General features: G+C 39.5%; 1 protein-coding gene across 4 annotated transcripts in view; it reads left to right on the plus strand.

Annotated features, from left to right (window-relative positions):
• The window catches only part of TRAPPC9 (trafficking protein particle complex subunit 9), a 449,139-nt gene that overhangs the window by 76,134 nt on the left and 347,967 nt on the right, over nt 1–25,038 (plus strand). For all 4 annotated transcript variants that reach the window (XM_050327783.1, XM_050327777.1, XM_050327790.1 and 1 more), the window contains exon 17: nt 8,607–8,731. In XM_050327783.1, coding sequence (XP_050183740.1) covers nt 8,607–8,731 — 125 coding nt within the window. The remainder of the gene's footprint in view (nt 1–8,606; nt 8,732–25,038) is intronic.

The raw sequence follows: 25,038 nt of genomic DNA on the forward strand, positions 1-25,038 counted from the left end.
TTGAGCCAGGGCAAAACCACGACAATTTACATTGATTAAATTAACTTGACAAAACAAGATATTCCTGTATTAAAAAAAAAATCATTAGTATTTGGATTTTTCCCAGGATCCAATTGCAGGTATATATTACCGTTATAAGTGATCTTAAAAAAATAAATTTTTTTCAGTATAGTAAAAATACAACATAATTACATGCAGAGCTTATTCGGGTTGAATAGGACTGATTTCTGTGAGTTATCCTGCAAATGCATTTAGACAGAAATTATATGAATTGATAGTAATGATTAAAAGACTTCTTTATTTTGGAACCTCCCTGCTGTAAAATAAAATCCTGAAAATATTTTAGGACTTCGCTGCACAAACCCCACAGTGTTGCCACACTAAGGTTTACTTTAGAACCTTCTGAAAAAGCTGATAGTGGAGGAAGAGCCCACCCGGATATTGTGAAAACAGAGGGACCAAGGAAACGAGGCTCGAGAAAAACCCCTTGATAGGAAATGCCCTTCCATAAAAGCTTTATATATATAATGTATTTACACACATATATACATATATACTTACATACATACATATATTTACAATGTCCTTCATTTGCCCAGTCTCCAAAAACCTCTGGAACTGCACTTGCCCAGCAGTTTTTCAGATGAAATAACATACAGACAAAATATTCTGGAGGAGGAGGAGATAGCGCTCATATTGGCACCGAGCAGTTGTGGGATTTGGGATTTGCATTTGGGCCTGTGTAGTTTGCCTGTATCCAGCTCTTACGAGGCCATACATGAACAAAATCTTTGAACATTTTTACCTTATTATTTCTGCCTCCTGCTTCTCTGAGAGGTTGTGGAATGGAAGCCTGGAAGCGATTCAGCCTCTCCTTGCTCGGCATGGATAAAGGAGAAGAATCCGTCAGTGCTTTGTTAGAACTTTGGTGTCTGTGGGTGCCGTGTACTCTGTGTGCTTTGGCAGTGTTATTACAGATGCTAAGAATATTGACAGTTTAGCTGCTGCTTTATTTTTTATGTATGGCTTTTAACATCCCAAATGCTGTCCTTTCTAAAGAGGCAGGTTGGGAGCCTGATGTGAAGAACAGTGAAGAGCCAGAAAAATCAATGGCAGCCATGACATGACTTTTAATCATAGGGTGGCTGTGGTACCTTTTTCTTTTGAAGACCAACCACATTTACAATGATGATCAAAATACTTTTGTCTCTTAAAAGTAATGCCCTTAGCAGGGCATCTGTTACTTTCATCTCTTTTCATTTGCTGCTGAAATTGTTTCCTTTTACACTGTTTGTAATCAGGACATAGTACAGAAGGGATAGATTACTGATGCTTCTGATGATACACTTATCCAATTGGAAAGTAAACCAAGTTATCAATCAAAATTGCTGATCTAATTCGGGTGTGTTGATGCTATACTGTCTCATAAAGAAAAATGCTGGGTGTTTTTCTAGATTAAAGGAAGCAAAACCACAGGAGTGGCTGTGCAGGATCAGATCAATGGCCATCCAGTCCAATATCCTGGCTGTGGTAGTGGCTGACAGCAGATGCCTGTGGGAGAATACAGGGAAAGTTGTGCACATACTCACTGCTTTCCTTTAGGCTTTTGGACTCCAACTGTTGATAGCTCAGGGACCTCCAGAGCTGAATGTGGTTTCTCTGATTTTAGGCACTGTTGGTCATCCTTGGTGGGTTTCTCTTTCCTAAAATTCTTCATTCCTCCCATCAGCACTGTACAATGTGCTGTGGCAAGAGGAATCACAGCTAAATTAACTTCTTGGCTGCTTTGCACTGGCTGGTGTCCTTGGACCCCCAGGTTTTTGTACTGCTTGAAAGAGGTAACGGTGCATCTTCTGAACATTGCACCTGCAGTCGTGATTTTATATGTTTCCTGAGGTTATTGTCACAGCAGGCTGGAGATTCCTCATGGCTTAGTTGTCCCTTTTATGGAAACGATTCCACACATCAGCCTTGTCCCTTTTGAGCTCTCTCAATTCTGTATGCTTGAGTGAGGCTGTACACACTATTTGAAAGGTGATCTCTGTATTTCTGTGGTGACCTTATGATGCTCTTTATTTTGCTTTGTATTACTTTCCTTATAATCGTGCAGTAATGCACAATTTGTCATTTGCTTTTTTGACTGGGGCATAATATTGAGTTGGGAGATTCCTGAATCTGTGAATCATAGCTCCAGGATCTTGCTCCTGAACAGTAATAAGAGGCTGAGAGCCTCTTATTGCACATACGACTTCAGGATTGTTTTTTCCCCATTTATTGATGCTGAATTTCATCTGACATTTTATTGCCCAGTCATGAAGTTTTGTAAGGTCCTAGCTGTGATGTCTGGGTTGGATAGGCTTCCATGCTGGGAATTGGGTTTGTGCAGACACAGCCCAATAACAAGCCATATATACTGCAGAAGAATGCACTTGTCATTAAAGCCATCCTTTAGAGTTCATGTCACAGCCCGAGCTGCCTTGGCTTTGGAATTAATTACTTTGCAAGCACTTGGAAGAGATGGGCAGGTGTTCTAGAGACACTTCATTAACTAGGATTAAGAAGATCAGGTCCTTCACTACAAGAAAGACTCTGAGGTGCTGGAGTGTGTCCAGAGAAGGGCAATGGAAGGGTCTGGGAGAGAGAGAGACCTGAGAGAGCTGGGCATGTTTAGCCTGGAGAAAAGGAGGCTCAGGGGAGACCTTCTGCTTCTCTACAACTACCTGAAAGGAGGTTGTAGTGAGATGGGGGTCATTCTATTCTCCCAGGTAACAAGAGACAGCATGAGAGGAAAAGGGCTGAAGTTGTGCCAGGGGAGGTTTAGGTTGGATATCAGGAGACATTTCTTCACTGAAAGGGTTGGAAAGCATTGGAAGAGGCTGCCCAGGATGGTGGTGGAATCACCACCTCTGAAAGTGTTCAAAAAACCCCATGTTTTTGGGGACATGGTTTAGTGGTGAACGTGGTGGTGGTGCTGGGTTGATGGTTGGACTTGACAATCCTGGAGATCTTTTCCAGCCTTAGCGATTCTGTGATTCTGTGCCTTGAAGCCAGTTGACCAAGAGCAGATCCCTGCAAGAGACCTGTTTGCTGAAAATGCTAATGAAGTTTTGGATCTGTTGTCCCTCAGCTGGGTGTTTCAGGGTTCTTCTTCTGGTTCTCTGGCCAGGAAGGTCCCCGTGTGTATTTAATTTGACTCCGAGGTTGTTGCACTGGGTAAGGTGAGGAGGAGGCACTTGATCTGCTTGGTGCAGCCAGGCCTGAGGAGCTGAAGCAGTGAGGTCTGTGTCACCTGCTAAGGTGTCCTGAAGAGGTCAACAGGATTCTCCTTCCAAATTATTATTCCTTAATTTCTGAAACCCAGCATTTCCCTGATGCTAAAAGGGATGAGAACAAAAGCTGCTCTTTCTGGATTGCTTTATACACAATAACTTTATACCCAGTTAGTGGGAAGCAGGCTTTTAAAAAACTCCTGCTGCATGGGGATAATGTTTTCCAAAGTTAATGAATTAATCTACAATGAGTACTTCATTATGTAAAATGTGAAGGTTCATTTATTCCGTGTATAGGGAACCTAAAGACAGGTGTGAGGATATTTAAATTCATAAACTCATCAAAGGAACAAATTAATTACATGTTGAGAGAGAAGTAAATCTATGCCTTAGGTCTCTCCTTCCTTTCTCTGGGGAAAAAAGGGTTGCAGAGAAATAATAGCATATTTCTAAAAGCACTGATCTTTAATATTTTTTAATATTGTTATGCAAGACCAGTACATGTTTCATACTCACTTCGGTGCTTTTCTGCTTAAATGGTCAGATTTTATCCACTTCAGATTGTTCCTGCACATGTATAGCTTATAGACAATGTATTTCCCTCTTTGAAAGGTACCTGGTTTGGAATTTAAATGACTCTTGATGGGTCTTCTGAGAAACTGAGTAGCCTGGAGGACTCTATTAGGGTAATGGTATCACTGATGATGGTGATGATAGAAGTCCTCAGAGATGCTTCAGTGTTATCATTTCCACGTTACTGAGCTTGGTTGCCTTTTAGCATTTAATAATTCAGAATGATCTTTCGAAGTGACTTCATTTCTAACAAGTTTTTTTGGCTCTGCAGTTAGAAGCTGTCAGTTTGGTTGTACTGTTCATTTTGGGAAATAAATTTTTTTCCTTTTGTTTTGTTAACCACAAACACTTTTGTGTCCTTCATAAATTCATCACTGTGTAACTTTCAAGATAATTCTTAAATTTTGAGAACTTTTTCTACAGAATTCTTCTTGAATTCCAGCTTTAGTACTTAAAGAAGATAAGGTGCCTTTTCCTCTTCCCACTGCCTTTTAATCTAGATAAATAATCTTGTCTCATAATTTCACTGATACAGGGTAGGGTTTTTTTTAACAATATATAAGTGCCATAGGACTTCAGCCTTTATCAGTTGTACCAGCCACTCTACAGATACGTAGAGAGATGGTGTTTCAGTCCCCAAATCTTAACAACACGAGTCAAAGAGCAATAAATTGATTATTGGCACATACAGGCATAGACCTCCCATCCTGTTACGCTGTTTCCTTGCTGAGGCACTTTATTTTAGCATCTGATGAAGTCTGCATAAATAACCTCTAGTCTTTATTATGAATTTCTTTATACTTCGTTTTCATGGATTCACTCTTATTCTAAATTGAACTTTCAGTTTTCCTTCACTTACTTCTCATTACTGCCAGCGCATTTGTTATTGTTAATTGTTGTCTCCAGAGGGAATGGACGTTTCATCCGTGCCCTGCTCCTGGGAGCCAGGGGGCTGACGCATTCCCAGCAGCTTTCCCTGGGTGCTGCTCCCTGGGGACTCTCCTGTCATAGTCCCAGGGATGTTTCTGAGAGTGGGAAGAGCTGCAATCTCGATGGGCTACTCATGGTATAAAGGGTGAAATGGATTACAATGCCTGAAACTCTGTCTGCTCTTGTGCCATCCCCTTCTTTGTCGCTGCAGAAGGCAAGTTTCTAGAACTCTGCCTACTTTTAGCAGAATAAAGCTCTCTTTTTCTAAGAAAGAAAAAAAAAGGCAAATTCAAGTTCAGCAAGCAGAGTCTGTCTCCTGTCTCGAGTTGTTTTTTTTCTGTCTTTCTGCATGTTTAAAGCACTTTAAAGCTGTTAGAGTGTTCTTATGAGATGTTGCCTATCAAGAGGCTTCTTGTTTTGAAATTTCTATCAGGCAATGGATTGACAAAATAAACAAATGGGTTGAGGGGACATTAGGTTTTCATATGTTATGATCAAGCTGTGTGTTTTCCAAAAGCTCTGACACAGAATCATAGAATGGTTGGGTTGGAAGGGTCCTTAAGAATCATCTTGTTCCAACCCCCTGCCATGGGCTGGGACACCTTCCACTAGACTGGGTTGCTCCAAACTCCTGCTGGGCTCTCCGTGGCTGCAGCTCCCACGGGGAATATCCCCTGGAATGCTGGGGGATCCCTGCTCCAGCGGGGTCTCTCCAGGGCTGCTGGAGGAGATCCCTGCTCTGGACCTGCAACCCCTCCTGCTCTCCTTGGAACAGGCTGCCCAGGGAGGTGGTGGACTCCCTGTCCCTGGAGGTGTTTAAGGAAAGATGTGGCACTTGGAGTTCTGGTCTAGTTGACGTGTTCAGTCATAGGTTGGACTCTATGAACTCCAACTTAAATGATGCTGTGATTCCTCCTTGTCCTGCACCCCTCGGGGTCCCTGTGCTGCTGTTGGATTGTATGAAGTTCTTCTGGAAAGAAGCAGCAGTTCAACCTAAAATCATCTGCTGTTTTCCATCTTGTGTGACATTGTATTGCCAGTTATCTGTAGGCTGCCTCGGAATCCAAACTTCTGGGGTGTCCTGGCATCAGTGGGATACTTTTTAAGTGTTTCCTTGCTGCTAAGTTGGAGACCACTGTAGTTGTGATGCACCTTTTGAAAAGTGCTTTCAACTTTGTCACCTGGATCAGGCCATTGATTGTTGTCCAGCACAGCATTCCGTGGAGCAGGAGCTGTCCCCTGCCACCCCTTCCTCCAGTGCTTAGTCAAAGGGTTGTAGATTTACATGTTTAACTCCCTGAATGCACTTTCCCTCATTCAAATGTGAAGTTGTGTGGGATTCTTCCGTGCAGCGTGCTGGGAAAGTGGCTAATGAAGTTAAATTGACAATTTACTTAACATTTGAGAGGAGAGAGGAAATGCTGGTAAGAGATTCTGCTCTGTTGTGACAGCAGTGACTGGGATGTTGGAAAGGCAAGCTGTGTTTTTGCAGTTACCATGGAAAAAAGTGTTGGTCATGTGCTGTTACCATGGAAATATTCAACGTGGATTCTAGAAATTAGGAAAATTTCTGGACAGAGTAGAAAGACAATTATTCTTTTTATAGTACAAGGCTGCTCAAGCTGTTTAGCAGTAGGGATGGACAAAAGAAAACTGTGGAGGATTTCAGCATCTTCATCTCTTTAAACTTCATGAGTGAAAATAAAATGTATGAAGTCTCAAAAAATACAGGTATCTGTAATTTAAAACTTCTGGTGAACTGTTCCATTGATGCTCAGTGTTTTCTTCTGCCATCATTAAGACAGAAAGTTGATCACTACAGTGGTTGCCTTATAATTCCCTTCATCTTGAAGCAGCATAAATGTCTCCTTTGCTATAAAATCTCCCTTTTCAGGTACAATTTAGAGAATCAAAAATTTCTTCTTCCCAGAGAAAATGTTTAAACTATTGTCTTTTTTTTTTTTCTACATGGAAAATGAAAATAAACTGGGAAAGATAAAGTAATTCAGAAAGCATTAGTTGTATGTCTGTGGTGTTCTTTTAGGTATTATCTGTTCCTTTCTCAAAGAAAAGGAAGCTCATGCCTTATAAAAATGGAAAATCTGGGTAATGCCATGCAGTTTTTCATGCTTCGTTCTTTTCATGTTTTAATTTACAATTTTATGCACCAATCAGTGTCAATTTTTCTTCTAAATATAGAACTAGTGAAAATCATTCATCAATTGGAAAAGAATATTTTTCCTCCATTAAAACTTTTAATTTTCATTCAAAAGAACTGGATTTCAAAGCCTGCAATCAAATGTATTTATGGTGAGTTTTGTTGGCAACCTGTCTTGAATTTTTCAGTGTATTATTATTGCCTCAAATCTTAGGCTTTATTAATAAGGATGTTTGCTTTAATGTCAACTGGCTTTTAAAGGATGCTGAGCAGGGGTTTGGTGCCTTAATTCCTGTGCAAGTCAGAAAAAACCTACTATTCCATGCAAAATTCAGAGTAACGCTGCATTGCATGGGCAGGGTGTTCTCACCTGCCTGTCCTGCTCTCCCCCAGGAATTGATACCAAGGATATTCAGCTAAGGTGCATTTTAAAGCTAGTTAGTGAAGGAAACTGAAATTAAAGGAATAATTGTTTTCTCCTCTGGATACCTGTGAAGTTGGATCTTAATGAAGCAAAACCACTTCATGCTCCATCTTGTTCTTTTGGTTTCTTCTTTTGAGGAATCCTCGGCGTGCCCAGATCTGAGTCCGTCCGTGGAATTGGAATGTGGAATTAGCAGATACAATTTGATAGGAGCGATTTAGGAAATACGTTTGGGTTTTGTGTAATAATTTGGTGTTTCCCATATGTTCAGTTAATGTGTCTGCTGCACACATTTCTTGTATTTAACTGGTGGGTTTGATTGCAGTTGCTCTGCACGGCATAAAGCAACAAAGTTCTGCTCTTCCCTGGGCTGTGGAAGCGAAGCTGAATAGTAAAAAATAGTAAATCTGGTTTAAATGTCTGTTAAGGCTTCCTGGTTTTGATTTTCTTATTATTCTGATGCTTTTGATTCAGCAGTAATTTTCACACACTTGAATGGTTTGTGCTTAGAATGTTGCCTTGGTTGGGTTAAGAAACCCAAATATGCTGCTGTGTATTTATTCACCTTCAGGTTACACAAGGTTGTTGGCAATAACAGGTACTGTTAAGTTGTCATGTTGTCTCTTATTGCTTTACTATCTGCCAGTACCCAGACTGATAGTAAATACCACACTGAGGACATTCCTCTAAGGACACCCATTCCTGTTAAGCTTTTTGTTGACTTTTTCAGTGTAAACCTTAGGTCTGGCTTTATTACATGTGAGAAATATTTTATTTATTTTTACATCTGTAGGTGTACAGAACATGACTTCTCTATTTCCTGTTATTTTCCACAATACACTCTTGAAAAAGGAATCCTGCTACTGGAAATGAGTTTAAAGGTCCTAAGCAGCTGAGAGGGTACTGCCAGGGAAAACCACAAACTTTTATCTTTCTTTTATTTTAATATTGTAAATGCTAATACTAATTTTATATTAATAACTCTGACATCTCTGTTGTGATATTTCAGATGCTGTTGCCATCTTTTCCTGTGATCTTCCCTGAATTTTTGGTGTATTCTTGTTTGATTATTTTTGGCTTCTAGGGAAAACCCAACAAAATAATCTTTGCCTTTGTTTTGTCTTTTTTTGGTATAAAATTTTAATATTACTTTTTGTGTCTTTTCTCTCCCTTTGATAATACCAATGTAGATTCATTGGAATCAAACATGGCACTAGACAAGCCAAAGTAATTCCATTTATTCTGTTTGCAGATGGAATCAGTGTTAGTGGACTTCCTCTCTCCAGCCCTTTCCGGCAGGTTGTCAAACCAAGAGTGGAGACCAAAGCTCTGAATCCACAGGAAAGCAGCAAAGTTGGTGACTTCAGTCACGTGAAGGTAAGGGGATGACATCAAACCAGGGAAAGTTGTGCTTTCCATCCTCCCGTGCTGTGTGATTAAAAAAGGAAGCTTTCCTTGTCTCATAAATATTTCCCTTTGGTGTTTCGGTTTTCTTTTTTTTTTTTTTTTAGCACAGCTTGGTGTTCTGTGTTTGGATTGTTTTAGTGGAACAAACAAGCAAAAAAGGTGAAGAAAGATCAGGCCAGCAGTGGAAACTGCAGAGCTGGTTATCAGCGTGGTGTGCTCAGGGAACTTGTCAGCTCATCTCATGTGGCTTTCTCGTGCTATTTACTCTGTAGGAAGGTGCTTCTCTGTGAATTCTCGGGTTTCTTAGCGTTTTCTTGGCCTTTTAGTGATGCTCATGTAAGTAATAAAACAGAATAGTTGAGAGAGTCAAAGGAAGAGTAAATAAAAGTAGCAGGATGAAAGGACAGTTGTGTAGGTGGAAGCTGCACTGTGCTCACAGAGAGTCTGCCCTGCACTAAAGCTGCTCTTTGCTTTTCTCTTGAAGATCTCACCTGTTCTTACCTGTTGAAGGTGTAAACTTGTTTTGAGCCATGAAGTAACTTTAGCTTCATGCTTATTTACATTGATTGTTTACAGTTCTATTGATCAATACACAGGTAAAAGTATTACTTTTAAACTACATTTCTTTTGGGCCATTAGCACAGCTAATCCATCATCACTGGATTCTGCAGCACAAAAAGCAGGACTGCAGCACTGGAAAGATGTTAAAAAACAAATAAAGCCTTTCCTTGCACTTTATGACATAGCAAGGTATTTCCTGATTGTTTATAAATGTAAATCACCATGGCTGAGGAAACAGTCTGATATTTAAGTGGGTAAAATGTCCAGCATTAATGTTTAAATTTAGAACTTTGTGCAGAATGTCTGACCTGTAGACACTTCTGAGTCATGGCAGCAAGGGGAATATTATTCCAAAAGAGGACTAAAAATATAGAAATGCAGAACTTTGTACCAAATACATGAAAAAAAAAAAAAAGCCTTTGGGTTCACTTTTTGCTTGTCAGCCAGCTGTCCTGGCAAACAAGAAGTTGCAAGTTCCCAGTGATCCATGTGATGGTACTGCCAGGATGTTGGGGGGCTGGAAAGCAAAAGCTTGGTTTCTAAACAGCGTGTAGTAAAGCAGTGTGGTGGGAATGGAAATGCTGGATCCTGTTGGTAGGTTTAGGGAATGAGTTTTGGTTTAATTAATTGGTATGTTGTGATGGAAGGACCGTGCAGGTGATCAGAATTATGCCAGTAGACAAATACACTCTCCAATAGCATCCAAGGGCTCTTTGGTGAGTAAATGGTCTGAGTGCTGAGCCCAGTGTGTGTGACTGATGTGCAGCACCCAGAGGAGCTGATTTATAGAAGGGGAAAAATAAAAATCTGGCTGTTTGAACAGCCAACAGGATGAAGTTCTGGAGGAAGTCTACAAAATTAAATTTTTAATTACTTAAACTATTATCATTGTGATGATTTATTTGAGGACAACAGCCATGATAGGAAAAACAGGATTTATATTTTCCCAATATTTAGAAGATTGATATATTGTAGATGGGAAAGAGAAAACCACAGTAAGGTATCACTATCTGTAATTTACTGTGGCTCATTCCATTTTAACAGATGTCTATTTCTGTAACTTTTCGCTCTGTTTACCACGTTAATACTCTCATAAATAATAACTTTTTCCCAGTTTGTCCCAGTTAAACTACTGCAAACCAGTGATTTGATTGACTTGGATAAAAAATACCTCTGGAGTTCAAAACTATTTAGAATATCTTAGAAGTGTTTTTTGAGTCACTGGACTATCCACATATTTAAGTCTGTGTACGTGGACGTAGCAAGTAGTGGGCAAATGACCAGAAAAAAAAATTACCTGTCATAACTGAAGAGATGCATTTGCCTCTTTAGGTGACTGCATTATACCTGACTCACTAATTTTGTGATACTGGGGTTTATCCAGCTTTTCCCCTGCTGTTTACTCTTTCTCTGTAATACTGTGTATTTCTTTCTACTTGTGGCTTCTCTCTGTTCTGACAGGGCTCTGTAGTAGGAAGCACTGTAACAGCCACCAGTAGTATAAAATAAAAGGTAGATAAATTCTAAATCTTAGAATCAGATGGTTATTGTAAACAATCCAGACAATTAAGCATTTAAAGATATCATTGGAAAGTGTTGTGGTCCAGTTTTCTTGGCTGAGTTCTGAGGAATTTATGAGTGTATGTTCATTGTCAAATGCTTTTGCTCAGTAAGAACGTTGTTGTCTGAAATGAAGCGAGCTGGGATAGGTTCCCTTTGACCCTGAGTCTCAAAATATTTGATATTCATTAAGCTTTTTGAGTTCCCTAGAACCTCCTTAAAAGAACCTTCAGTTTCTCTCTGTTGCTGCAGAACAATTCAGCACTTTTGGGCTGTTGCCTGTGTCCCTCACAGTGCCTTTTGGGATGATTGCTGGGCTGTGTTTGAAGGTTTGTCTTGTGATACTGATGCCAATTAGGGTGGTTTGACAAGAACTAATGTAAGAAGCAAGTGGGAGTTTTTCAGTTAAGAAACAAGATTGATCTTAAACAATTTGTATATGTGGTGAAAATGCTCTCTGTCATTTATTCATGATTTAGCAATAGGTGTCTGGTGTGAATATTCAGGAGTAGCAGTTATTTTTCAATCCTGCTTGCTGTGCATAAGCTCGTCTTCAAATAAAAGTGAAATTCTGCAAATGAAAATGAATGTAAATCAATGCTTCTCATGTTGCTGATTCTGAAATGTCCTTGTTCAGATATTTATAAGTCTCGTACTTAAATGTTCCCTCCCTACTTGTTTGCCTTACAATTTTCGTGCCTCAGCCTTGGATGTTGCCAGGATTGCAGGCGAACTTCTCTGCAATCTCCGTTTTCAATTTTGCTGCAGGCTGCCTTCTAATAAACCAGTCCCTGGCTTCTGGAAATGACTGTACAATGAGCTCATAAATTCAGCGTAGGAATTGCTTTATGACCTCATCATAAAGCTTGCTTATACCCTCAAGCTGAATGGAATATCACAGCGGGATGTGGTGTTCAGATCCTTTCTGCTCTTCGCTGCAGGGCAGTTGTGCTAAGCCTTGTCTAAACCCTTTGCTTGTTGTAGGTGCATCTGTAAGAAAGGGTGAGTTACCCCTGCTTAGCTCTGCATTGCTGTGGCTATACTGGGGTGTGAAAGAGTCTGTTTTGAGGCTGACTCTGTTACTTTTTGAGTAACACTGCAGTGTGTTTAAATATTCAGCCGTTCTCTGTCTTAATGCAAAAGCTGCAGCGAGAAATTCAGGCAGATGTCATAATCCCTCAGCAGACACTGTGTCATTTTTAACCCAGGGAATTCTGTGCTGGTTTTCATGCCTGGAAACTGAGAAGATGTGTTGTAATCTGGTTCTTCTTCTCAGTGATGGAAGAAGCACACTCGTACTCCATTCCACATATTGTGGATTTGAGGCTCAGAGATCAGTCTGATCCATGGAAATTTGGTCCTTACAGTCCCAGTGATGGTAATTCATTGGTAGTTCCCTTTAGTCACGAAGTGAAAAGCAGAATTGCTCATCAAGGTGTCTCAGTTCAGTGTAATATCCGTGGTTTATTCGGAACAAATCTGGGTTTAAGAAATGCTGCTTAACCCCAGCTGGACAAGTGACCAAATCAAGAGCTGAAATGAGCAAGTCTTTTATCTGGACAAAGAAAACTTGGAAAGCATTTTGTGGGGTTTTTAAAATCTTGGTTTAAGCTGTTAAACAGCTGGCCAGTTGTGTGGCAGACAGGGCTAGTTTATAATTTATAAGGGATTTGGCTGAGTTATTTATTTGTTTTGAAACTTCTGTGGCACAGGAGCATTTTCCTCTGCACACTGAATGTGAGCTGTGATTCTGGACACTCAGCTGCAGAAACTGGGGAGGTTTAAGGACTCTCATAAAAGTGCTCTGTTCCTGCACTACCAGTAAATGATAGGAAGCGTTACAGTACAGTATATAGAGCTAATTTAGTTTAATACACTGTCTTTAATGTATCTTTCCTGATGTAGTCAGCAGTGTATTAAGATGAGATACAGGCCTTAACTGGATTTTTTTCTGTTCAGTTCTCAAGCTCTGGTCTTCTGTATGAAAATATGCTGTTAATGGGGATAAACTTTTGATGCTTTAAGCTCAGACTCGTTTTACTGATAAACCTTATATCTATTATAGGTTTAATCCCTTAAACAGAAGAAGCTGGATTTTTAATTTTTTTTTTTAAATTTTAAAATAATTCTGGACGCTGCTGAAGTTAGACATTCACTCTATGGAGCACAATTGAAATTTAGATTCCTTCTTTTTTGTTGGCTAACTGAGAATTCAAGAATGAGATCTTAAGCACAAACATACAACCCAGGTTCGATGTTCTACTTCCACGCTGTCCTATTTTGGAATTCAGTAGTATGCTTGTGAATTCTGTGGCCCTGAGTTCTCCTTCAGTATTAAACACATCAAGTCTCGTGTCTCTCTCTGTTGCCTAATAACTTTCAAGGTGGTAAAAGAGAAGATGAAAAATCCCAAACAAAACTCTTTGACTTCCAAAGCTGATTTTTACCAAAATAATATATATATATATATATTAATTTCTATAATTGACATTTGTGGTAAGAGCACCAGAAAGCCACTCACATTTCCTGAAGCCTGCTCAGATCAGAGCCATGAGCCACATCAACCTTTGCCAGGTCAGCAAGGTGTTTTTTCTTGCCTTCCTGGCCAAAAATTGCAGTTTCCTTTGAGATAAAGTGGATTATAAAAATAGAGTGGCTCTGCAAAAACAAGAGAGAGGTGGATTTTTGGCAGTTGGTACCTGTCTGGCAAAATTTGATTATGATCTGCATTTGGATGAAATCCAGCAATTTTTGAGTAGTCTGGGTCTAAATGCTTTTAGCTTTCCTTCCTGCCTGGTTCAGCACTGTTTACCTTCCTTTAAGTGTTTGAGTTCTAGAAATAGTTGAGTATTCCACACAATTTCTCACCAAGCCTCTTTCTTTCCTCTTCTGTGAACTGTTCCATCAAGAAATGAACACTCTGTTGGGCCCTAGAGAGGACTGTACTTTAGAACACGAAAAAAAATATATTACTGCAGCTATTCTATAGAGCCAGGGGAAAAAAAAATACTGCTACCCCTTGGATTTGAATAAATTCAATTAATTCATCTTGTCTGGTATGTTACATTCAGTATTAGTCACTGTAGTATCTGAATTTCAATTCAACACATTTTATATCTTGAAGTGCTTCCTATTTTTCCTATATTCCTATTTTATCTGACATGAAAAACTTTATAAAGCATTGATAGAACAGTTGTGGATAGATTTACTATCTGTCTGTCAGAAACAGATTTTTCTGTGGACTTTTTTTGATTGTTACTCAGAAAACCAGCGATGATACCCTGCTTGTAACCAGACAAATGACTCATCAGGGGTAGTTGCAGCAGGTACAATCTCCTACACAAGCCACACCTCATCTCTCTTTCTTGTCTAAAGATGAACCAAGAAAAATGAAAGTTGACATCAGCACAGCAAACAGAGCTTGTGTGATCAGCAGGAGGTGGTTATGTCCATAATGACATTAAGATAAGACAGCAAAAAAATCTTAATACTGATGTAAGAGGGAGTTGGATGTATAGAAAGTGAGGGGGGAAAAAAGGAGGGGAAGGCTAAAATTATGGAGAAATAGTAAAGATGGGCTCGTGTGAAGACTTTGCTGAGGGGGAAACTCGAAGTGGAGGGAGGGTTGGAACAAACATTTAGAGCAGGCTGGTGAAACTCCAGTAAGCTCTGTAGGAAATCTTAAGAACAGTTAGAAACTGAGATGTTTGTCTGCATGGGATTGTGTGGGATGATCCATTTCCTCACAGTGCCCTTCCAGAGGACAGACATGCCCTGCAGCCTGGAGCTCTCAGGATGTCCCATGGCTGTGTGTCAGGAATTCAGAATACCTCTGTATATATAATAGATAATGTGGATATATACTCGTTTCTCCTCTGTGTACGTTTACTCTGCCCGTGTTGTGGATCCTCTGGCAGTTGAGGTGCTGCAGGAATCCTCAGGATTGCTTCTGCCAGATGGAGAATGTTCCAGCACCAGGAGTGTGGTTGATTGGGCCTCTGAAGACCTGCTCTACTCATTAGACTTAGTTCAGGGTGATGAACTGCCTTTTGTTGGTACTCAGCCTCCCTGCTCACACTTTGGAGTTGGCCTGAATGTCCAATTTAAAGTGGCTTTTCATCTCTGCAGGTGGACTCTGGTTCATTGTACACGTTCCTAAAATGACAGTGTGTTGTCCAGGTCTGAATCAGAAGCCCTGTAGCACATTGAGTACTAAGCTACAGCTAATAAACCTCTTCTTTCAGCACTGCCTGTTTTATTCATAGTGCAACACTTGGTCTGCCTCTCTTCCAGTTCTTAACTCACTCATGTTCAGTCATATCAGTTTCTGGATGCACTGAGCTCCACTATGCTTCTGAAAAAAGCTCTAGGCAAGATTTAAAACATCTGATTTACCCTTAAGCACAGAAAATCTTACTCTGCAACACAAGAATTCTTCCAGAATGATTGACCTCAAAACGTGGATGAGACTTGCTTTCTGGTTGGAACCAGAGATTCTTCCAAGCATTTGATATTTAGATTTCCATTATAGTAAAAATTCTGGATATAGAACTTCTAGGGCCAAATGTGCTTCCAGAGTTCATCCTTGCAAAGACCTCTGCAGTATTTTCATCCATTTCACTTGTGAGTATTGATAAACATAGAATTTTACCATGCTCACTTTTATCATACTCGTGATGATAATTTCTGGTGTTTTAGCTTAAGCAGAAGTGTGGAATTGGCTGGGAGGAAGGCAACTGCTCTTCCAGTATCAGAGAGAATTCTATTCAAATCTTTAGATCTATGCAGAGAAGAAAATACTACACAGTCTAAGAGTAGAGTTCCAATGCAATGTGTATCTTGCACCAAACAGTTGGAGAAAAGCTGCAAGTGTATGAAGAATGATTTTATGGATTTGGTTTTTTTCTGTAAAGCAAAATTGTGAATGCAAGGGATAGATGGAATCATGCCTTTTCTTTCATTCTGAAACTACTGTTCTTTCATATTTTCCAGATTCTGTTGCTATCTAGTGTGCCCCCAAAAGGCCCTCAAATCAAATATCTGTACATTCTGCGCAGTAGCTTTGCATTTGTCAGTTGTTCCACATAAGTCTGGTAAAATCTGTGGCTGCATTTTCACTTTCAGCAGATATTCAAATCTTAATCCTTTTAAATGTGCTTTAATACAATCAGTATTCTAAGAACTCGCTTGAACAAACTTTGTTCTCCCATGATTGAACTTGTGCAGTTGCGCAGGTGCCTTAGCAAATGCTGAAGTACCTTCCATCTGCAATGCTCCAGCTTGCCTTTCCTTCATTGCTTAATTCACCCTTTTCTTCCCCCATTTCCTCTCTTTTCACCTTGTGGGTTGTCTTTTATAACTCTGTACTAAGATCTCTTCACCCTTTTCCTCATAACTAGGTTTATAACTTCAGAGCCCAGTACATAACACAGCAGGTAAATCACATAAATAAATACTGCTCCTTGTATCTCTTCCCTTATTGTTTTGCCCTTGAGAATAAGGGAGACTACCTTGTTCTGGCTCTGGAAAACCTCTACCTGGAGGAAATAATTCTTCTGAGTGATTCAGTCAGAAGTGTAAGTTTACATGTGAACATACATTGCATTTCCTTGGACTTAGATCCTCATACTGGTGTTGTATCCCTGTTATAAATCCTCCCCCAGAACAATAACAAATGGCCTCCCTCAAAAAATCATCCTGGTGGGATTGGCTTAACCGTATCAGCTTGTGAACAGGCATTTAGGTTCAAATTGATTGTTCCTTTTGTAGAGTAGTTTGTGAGGGAGGAGCTGTGCTCTCCAAATCTTGGGAGATGGACCACTACTCCAAATGTGATCATAGGAACTGCATCCTTACCATCTTCCCTCACATCCCAACCCAGCTGGTTTAGGCTTTGATTTCATTACCAGCTACTGGTGGCAAACAGTGGCTCCATCCTAGTTGTGTTCATTTATTATCAGTGGTAATTAATAGCTGTTGCTGTCAGCACATTTATTTACACTGCTTGTCTCCTTGAATATATGGAAGAAGATGTGGATAAGAAAGGGTAATTTAGGTTCTTTTTTCTCTCTTTGAAGCAATTGTTCTGCTCGCTAAAATTTAGTTCTTAAGTTGCGAAAAAGTCAAGTTCGAAATGGAAAGATCTAGAAATTTACTGCCTGAGTTGGCTTCAAACTCATATTCCATTTTTGCTTTGATATTGCTCATGCTGCATATGATAATATTTTCGTGCCAAATGTTTGATGGAACTTGCTTGAAATTCTGTAAATTTTATCAATCTAATAATTTTCTGTGGTCTTTTAACCACAGAGTCTCAGTACATTGATAAATACTGAAGAACAGATTTACAGAGGGCTGAGAGAAACACTTAGGTACCATAATTTTTTCCTCTCAATTTGAGGATAAATCTTCAAGCATGTCTAGTTTCTTAATTTTTCAAATGACATTTTTCTTGAAATGTTTTCTCCATCTTAGAGATGGAGATCATAGTAACGCTTAGAGGTTTGTTGTGTTTTTTGGACAACTGGCCAAAGGAGATAAAGACAATCTTGATAAAAAAATAAAAAAATAATTAAAAAAAGAGAATCTTAAGACTGTGAATCTTCTGTTTAGGTAAAGTGGCATTTTTAATATCTGCCTTACCCAGGAGTGTGAGAAAGAGAATGAAGTTCAGTAATTTATTACTGTGAGGACTTCAAAAGAGCAGGTCAAGTGTGCTGGTTTTGCTCGGGAGGAGCTGGAGGTGCAGAATGTGATGGCTGTAATTGATGCCGAGGCATTTTTGAAAGGGCACATCAGAATCTGCTTTACCAACTTTGTTTCACCGGGGGGAACGACTGGATAATCATCACAGCAAGCTCCACGTTTGCTGTGTATGGGTAAACCAGGTTTTAAATGTCATAGTTGGCAATTTTTTTAGTAAGATTGTTTGTCAGAGGGATTGCTTAAGAGAATTCCAGGTTATTTATGGATGCATTTAAGGCTTTCTACTGCTATCAGTGAAAACAGGCATAAAATCCCAAGCTGTAATGGAGGCTTTATTCTTAGTTTAGTACTGAGAATGCTGTGCTAAATTCATCTTTGATCATCATTAGAGGCTGACTCTTTATTAGGCTGAGTAGGACGAAATTGAGTTTAAAATACTTAAATTTCCAAGAAATGAAAATTACCTAAAATTGTCATAAGTAGCAAAGAGGAAAATCCTTGTATGGCAATGAGGAAAAAAACCCGAGACTTATATAAATAAAGGTTCTAATATTGTGTTACATGAAATGTACTTATATTTTTGGACCATTTTATGAAATTGATTTCTATGCAATGTCATTAAACTGCTGATCTTGCTGTATGTTGCAGTGACTGATGATGTGAGAGAGAAATTAATGAAAAAAATTAATATATGAAGACGGGAAAATGAAAGAATTTGGGGCTGTTGATCAAGCAGAGTGTAATTTCTCAGATTTTTCTCTATGATTCATTTAGACCTGATTTTCCGTAGGTGTAATCTTGTAGTAAATTAAATCCCTGATGTTACTGTGTTTAAAAGGAATAAAAATCATGTTCTCTGGTAGTAGAAGATGAAAAAGTACTGTGAATATTACCTTGGGGAAATTGATCCTTTGCACTGGTACATGTTGTCTGTGCGTGGAAGATTTTCTGTGCCACTTGACTTGGAGATCTGGAGTTTGGTGATGTATTTGTATAAATATTGCTGTTAAGTGACTTGGATGTGCTTCAACTGTCTGCAGCCATTAAGCACGGTGAGGATAATACATCATACTCTGCAATTAGATGGGTAAGGGTGGAGAACTCAGAATGACTTGCTAATTTTAAACCTGGGACTCTTAAAACATATTATTGGTTTAGCTGAAATAAGTCTGAGAAGAGGAGAAGACAAATGACAGGAAGCAATTAAAAATTTTTTTTTTTTTAATAAAGTGATTCTCAGGAGCAAAGAAGCTTCTCGATTGCTTAGTGGCAGTAGCTACTGTGTCTAAACTTTATTTTACTTTCAGTTATGTTAGATCTTTGTATCAAATGACCAGCAAAGTGAGCAGAGCATTTCAAGTACTGTAGAAGTGACTTTATTAGGATTAAGTAATTCCATAAAACTCCTCTCATTTTTTGGTTGGACACGATGCAAATGCAAGTAATAGACACTTTTATTACTATTGCTGCCATTTGATTCAGCAGCTGACAGGCCAGAACAAGGAGTCAATGACTTGCCCAATATCACACAGAAGATGGACAATCAGGAATGTTCTCACTATAACCACTGAGTGCTCTGTACTGTGACGAGGGTGAGGAACAGGGGATGGAATCCTGTTTTTAGGAATGAAAAAGTAGTCTAAAATCCTGCATTTTTCACTGCTGGGGAAACTCAATACGAGTTTTTCTCTGCCCAGCACCTCGAGCCTTTTACCAAAAGCCACTTCTGGATTTTGTCCTTTGCCCAGTGCTTGTTGCCTGTGGGCAGTTGTCTGCTTGCTTTAATTCTTTCATATTATTCTTCATGTGTTTTCCTACCTCTTGCTTGGTCAATGCGGTGCTGTGGTCAATCCAAACCCTCTCCCTGAGTTCATCTGATTTCTTGGTAGCCACTTACAGACTACAGGTGCTCCATAGGCTGGAATGGGGGTGTGTGGGGGATAAATAGCTACAAATGGAAGCCAGATGAGTTGAAATACAAAAAGATGGAATGTTATCCAGATGCTGCCAGTCTATTCTCATAGAATACATTGTAGAAAATCACAGAATTCTTGTTCTTCACTTGGCTTCGTGGAAAACTTCCTACTGATCTAATCTGATCTCTGTAAATTTACCCCTGAGGTTCCAGTAGCAAGCCAAGAACTCTGAGCTGAAACATGCTTTTTTGGAAGTTATCCAATTTTATTAAAATATTTCTGTGGCAGAAAACTTCCTCCATCCTTGGAGCAGGTCCTTTAATGGTGGCACTGCCGTGCCTTTCAGAAGTGCATTTTACCATTAGCCCTAATTTGTCCACCTGCAATTTCCACCACTGGGCTTTGAAGCAAGTAAAGGGTCTCCTGCCCTTGTTATCTTTCCTCTCTGCTTATTGCAAGTGAGATAATGTGGGACCAATTATTTTTTTAGAGTTTTATTCTGAACTTTTGTGTTTGACAGAGATGTCAAATTCCAAAGGAAGGAGGGTGCTCCCTTCCCAGCACTATCCTACAGCTCAGTGATGATTGGCCCCCAAGTGCTGGTTTTGCTATTCAGGCTGTATCTCTGTAAAGTTTAAAAGTTTTATGAATTATAATGAACATTTTTTTAAATGTTTCAGTTTTGAAACCGACCTTTTGGGTTTCCTTTGTGGTGGTGCTGTCGTGCCACCATAATGCATAACTTCACCCTGACAATTTTTCAGCCACAAAAGAAGTAGAATAGTTTCATTGAATTATTGCTTTTCTTTGTACCTGGTATCCAAGTGTGGGTTATGATCTCCCAGTCTAGATGGAATGGAGCTGAAATGGAGGGTGATCTTTAGATTTTTAATTGAAAAATTAGGAAAAGTAGTAATAATTTTATTATCATGTTCTGTGCCACTTCATTCAGTGGATGTTCCTCAGAGTGAATGTTGTCCAACTTCAGAGAAGTCAGCTGAGGAAAAGAAAAGGCTTGTCCCCAAATTTGAGCAGTTATAACCCTGGACTTCACAGAGTAATCACTTTGACTGTGATTTCTGTGGAGGAAGAAAACCCAACCAACCTGCTCCTCAGGTGTTTGTGTAGTGGCAGCTCTGCTCACCTGACCTCCCTTGTGAAAGCCACTTTGTGACCAGTCCCCAGTGTAAAAGCTAACACAGAATGTGGACATTCTCTCTTTATATCCTATATACAGGAGATATCTTTATATCCTATATATAAAGGGGACCTTGTTTCCCCAGAAAATTAGACACTCTGACATAAATACGTGCAAAACAAGACATGTTATCTCTCTGCACTGTGCAGAGTCAAGTTGCACCAGGGGAGGTTCAGCATGGTTATTGGGAAAAACTTCTTCACTGAAAGAGTGGTCAAGGATTGGAACAGGCTGCCCAGGGAAGTGCTGGAGTCACCAAATTGTTCAAAAAACACAACTGGATGTGGCATTTCATGATACGATTTAGTGGGTGTGGTGGTATTTGGTCAGAGGCTGGACTTGATGATCTTGCAGGTCTTTTCCAGCCTTAATGATTGTCATTCTTTTCAGGCTCATGTCCCTGCAAATAATAACCAAAAAGCAAAAACTCCTTGGTGAAGGGAGGTTTAATTGCCTTCAAAAGAGTTAGAAAGTTTTTCTGCCTTTCTCAGTAAAGAGAGGAAACTGCTTGGTCACTGCTCAGTTTGCTTTCCCTGGATTTTATAGACGTAAAACTTGATTTTGGAAACCAAATTCTTCATGTTGGAGGGTTTGGAAAACAATGGAAAATGCCCTTTGTAAACTTGGTCTCTGAGGCAAGAAAAAGTTTTTTTTTAAGGAGTTTAGAAAAAAAATTCAGAATGCAACAAACTGAGGAGCTGCTCGTCCTTGGGCTCAAATAGTTAAAGTCTCCAGCACAGCAAACACTTCATTAGGAGTTTGTCAGCCAGGCTGAAGTGTTGGCCTTGGACTAACCTAAACAAATGTGATGGATTGGCTCTGGAGCAGCGTGTAGCTACATTGCAACACAATTTCACAGCTTCTCTAACATGTTTTCTTTTCCCCTTTTCCCCCCCTTTGCTGTATTCCTCCTTTGAAGGCAGGTACAGATTATTTTGATCGTTTAGTTTCTATGTCTTAAAAATTTATTCCTTTACATTTACATTTGCTGTTTGGAATTATGGCGGGCCTTTTATTTTTCCAGCCCTTAAATAAGCCTTGAATTTTGGCTCATCACACAGCATAAACTGCATTTTTTTCATACTTTTCTCTCTGCGTGACCAGCTCGCTACTTTACATTTTATTGCTGCTTTGTGAATTGGGAAGATCTTAAAGAATAGCAGCAGATTTGAAACTGTTTTGCATATTATCCTCTGTGTAGTGGAAATGCATTTCCTTGCAGGTTTGTCTGTGGATTTTGCTCAGGCTCTGTCTGATTTGAAAGCAATTAAATGAAAAATAGACACTATGGATTTAGATTCTCTGCAGGTTTCTCTGCAGCGTTTATACTTGGGGAGTAGGTTTGGATCTGGAGTGGTGGAGAATGTCAAATGTGGGTTTTTGATACTGGACATGAAAAGCACTGGGTTCTGAGCTGGGGTTTGTCTGGGGAATTCTGAATTGAAAGGAATGTGGACTGAGTGAAGTCTACTGTTAAATGCATTTTAAGGTGAAGAGATGAGGGGTATCTGTATGTCTGCTGTATAATATATTCCATATTTCTATAATACTTCTTTTTTCAGTAAGAGAAACAGGGACCAGAACTGACACAACATGAAGACTAAGAAATGCTTTCGTGATTGTTGGCATACAAATTTGGTTATAGCTTACATTTTGCTCCATGTTTGACTCCACAGCTTGTAATTTGAGTAATGCTTTATCTAGGATGAGGCAAGGGTGCACCTGTATCATGATCCAACAGTGTCAGGATGATGCTTCTCCTCTGCTCTCTGTATTCAGTTCAGGTCCTGCTTTGCTGGGTGCTTATCCCTGCTTTAGCCAGGTTAGCTCAGGAGCAGCCAGCGGGAATAACTACGGCTGCAAAGAAAATTAACAGGAAAAATGCTGAAATCTGAGCATTTCTGGTTGCCTTTTCCTTTCTATCCCATGACAATGCCCGAGTTCTTTAAAATAACAGTGATTGCTACTGGGTTCTTTTTTCCTTTTTGTTTTTTCTTCCCTATCTCATGAAATTTCCCTAATTGCCTGCCAGCTGCCACTTCCTCAGGTCTTGCTCTCAGTTTATGATCATATAATCTACTGCAGATTGCTACCTCACATCTTCAATAAACATTCAGGGCTCAGAATGAAAACAAATCTATGACCTCCTAGAAAGAATTAAGATTCCTCTGCAGCTAGAGGTTTTAAGCAGTAATACAAACAAAATTATTTAACTGCAAATCAACGGAAGTGAATTGTCATCACCCTCCACACACACTGATTGCATCGTTTTCCTCGATTGCTTCTGTGTAGATCTTCACTTTTCCTTTACTGTTTCACTCAGGAACTTGGAAGAAGAGGTAATGGCTGTGAAGTTTATTTAGTTGTGTGGCAGTGCTGTGATGCCAATGTCCTGTTAAAGTGTCAGCAGTGCCACTGCCCCCATGGGTACCAGTGCCCGTCCGTGTCTCCGGCCTTCCCACAGCGTGCTGTTGGAGCTGACGTGTGTCAGCGCTCGCCCTTGGAAATGGGGGGCTGCACCTGCTCTGAAATTAATTCAGCAGGACATTTCAGTGTTGTGGCAGCCTTGGCAAGTGTTAAATGTGTTAATCCTTATGTCCTACCAAAACTTGTGTGCTAGTTGGATAAAATTCAGCTTACATTATCACAGCATCCCAGAAACTTCTGGTGTGGGTTTTTATTTTCCTTTTTTCATCTTCTTTTTTTTTTTTGACTTTAATCTGAACCTTCTTTTAAAGAAATCTGACTGAAAATCAAGCCTTTTAATATGCTACCAAAACAAAATTTCCCCACTTCTCCTAATAAAGAGCTTGATTTTAAATAGATCTTTATTTTCCATTAATGAACGTTTTAAGGTAAAGCTGAGTTCAAGTTCAAAAATAATTAATGACAACCAGAGAATACCTGTGTAAATGAACTCATTTGTTGGGCTGCAGGGTATCCACGACTGAGAGTTCATGCTATGTAAAAAACCAAAATCTTGAAGGATACCTAAATTTCCTGTGATTTGTAACCTGGAGGTTACCTCCCTACCACCAACTCATGATAGATTTTGAAGAGAGGACTAGAAAAATGACTGTTGGAAATTGGAAAGATTTGCTGCCTGGATGGAATGGCACCTTATCTCATTGAAGTTAAGAAAATGAAGTGTAATCTAAGCAGGAATTCCTAATATAGATTTAATACTGCAAGGAAGGAATTTAGACCTGATCTAAACACTAATCCCTACTATTAATTTAATATCACAAGGAGGATAGTTTTGTGAATGGCAAACTTAGGTTATAAATACATGCAAATGTGGATGATTTGCTCATATTCTGTTGAAATTCTGTTCATATTCTGGTTTATTTTCATGTACCACATACAGGAATATGTATTTTAAATAGAATGGCTCGTGTGTGCGTGGGAGTACAGGAGATTTGAACCACAAAATGGGGGGGAAACTCCATTAATAACAGAGAAGAGAGTTGTTCTTTAGCAGACACGTTTATGTTTCTGTTGAAAATACCTGATCTATGGGGTGTTGAATAATGGTAATGGCAAAGACCGAAATTCCCAGTTTGAAGGCCTTTATGAGTTTCTGCACTTCCAAGACTTCAGCAAACCCGAAGAAAATAACGCACTGAACCAATTTGGGAATAATCAGACTATAAAATACGGAAGAGTGTCCAGGAAGATTATTTTTCTCCGATTCCATTACAGAAGAGAAGTGAAATGGCTCAATTTATTTAGTGCCCAGGCTAAGCCTGTAAGCCCAAGGAGTCTGCACTTGCCTCAGTGACTCCCCTTAGTGACTGGAATGTTTGTAAGATCGATCGTTTAAAAATGCAGAGTCCGCAGGAAGAAAACCCCAAAGCAAGCGAGGCTTTGGGAGCACACAGGAGGTGGAGCTGAGTGAGAACAAACGTTCAGGGGTGCAGCAGAGGTGTTTGGAGCTGCTTATGTTTGAGGGCTGTTAATGAAGGCTGCCTGGTTACTCAGCTGAGATGGGTGGTTGATGTGGCCTTCACGTTCTCTTGCTGCGTCATTTCCTTTTTGTCGTGCAATTCGGTGGCATATTCCCTGGAAAACTGAGCTGCTTTCATGGCATATGTGTATCAGTGCTTTTAGTGTTCTAGTCTAAGGCTGAGGTTCTGAGCCACAAAAGCTACAAATAACTCGAAAAATGCAAGGTAAAGTTAATTCATTCAGCATTGTGAAACACAGTTTAAGCTGATTAATGCCGGTTAAGATTGTATACAAGTAGGTAGATTTAAAAAAAAGAGAACTATAACTTCAGCATTATGAAAAACAATATAAAACTGATTAATGCCAGTTAAAATTGTATAGGAGTAGGT

Source organism: Myiozetetes cayanensis, unplaced genomic scaffold, assembly GCF_022539395.1.
Source record: "Myiozetetes cayanensis isolate MyiCay16 unplaced genomic scaffold, myiCay2020 scf1, whole genome shotgun sequence".
NCBI lineage: Eukaryota > Metazoa > Chordata > Aves > Passeriformes > Tyrannidae > Myiozetetes > Myiozetetes cayanensis.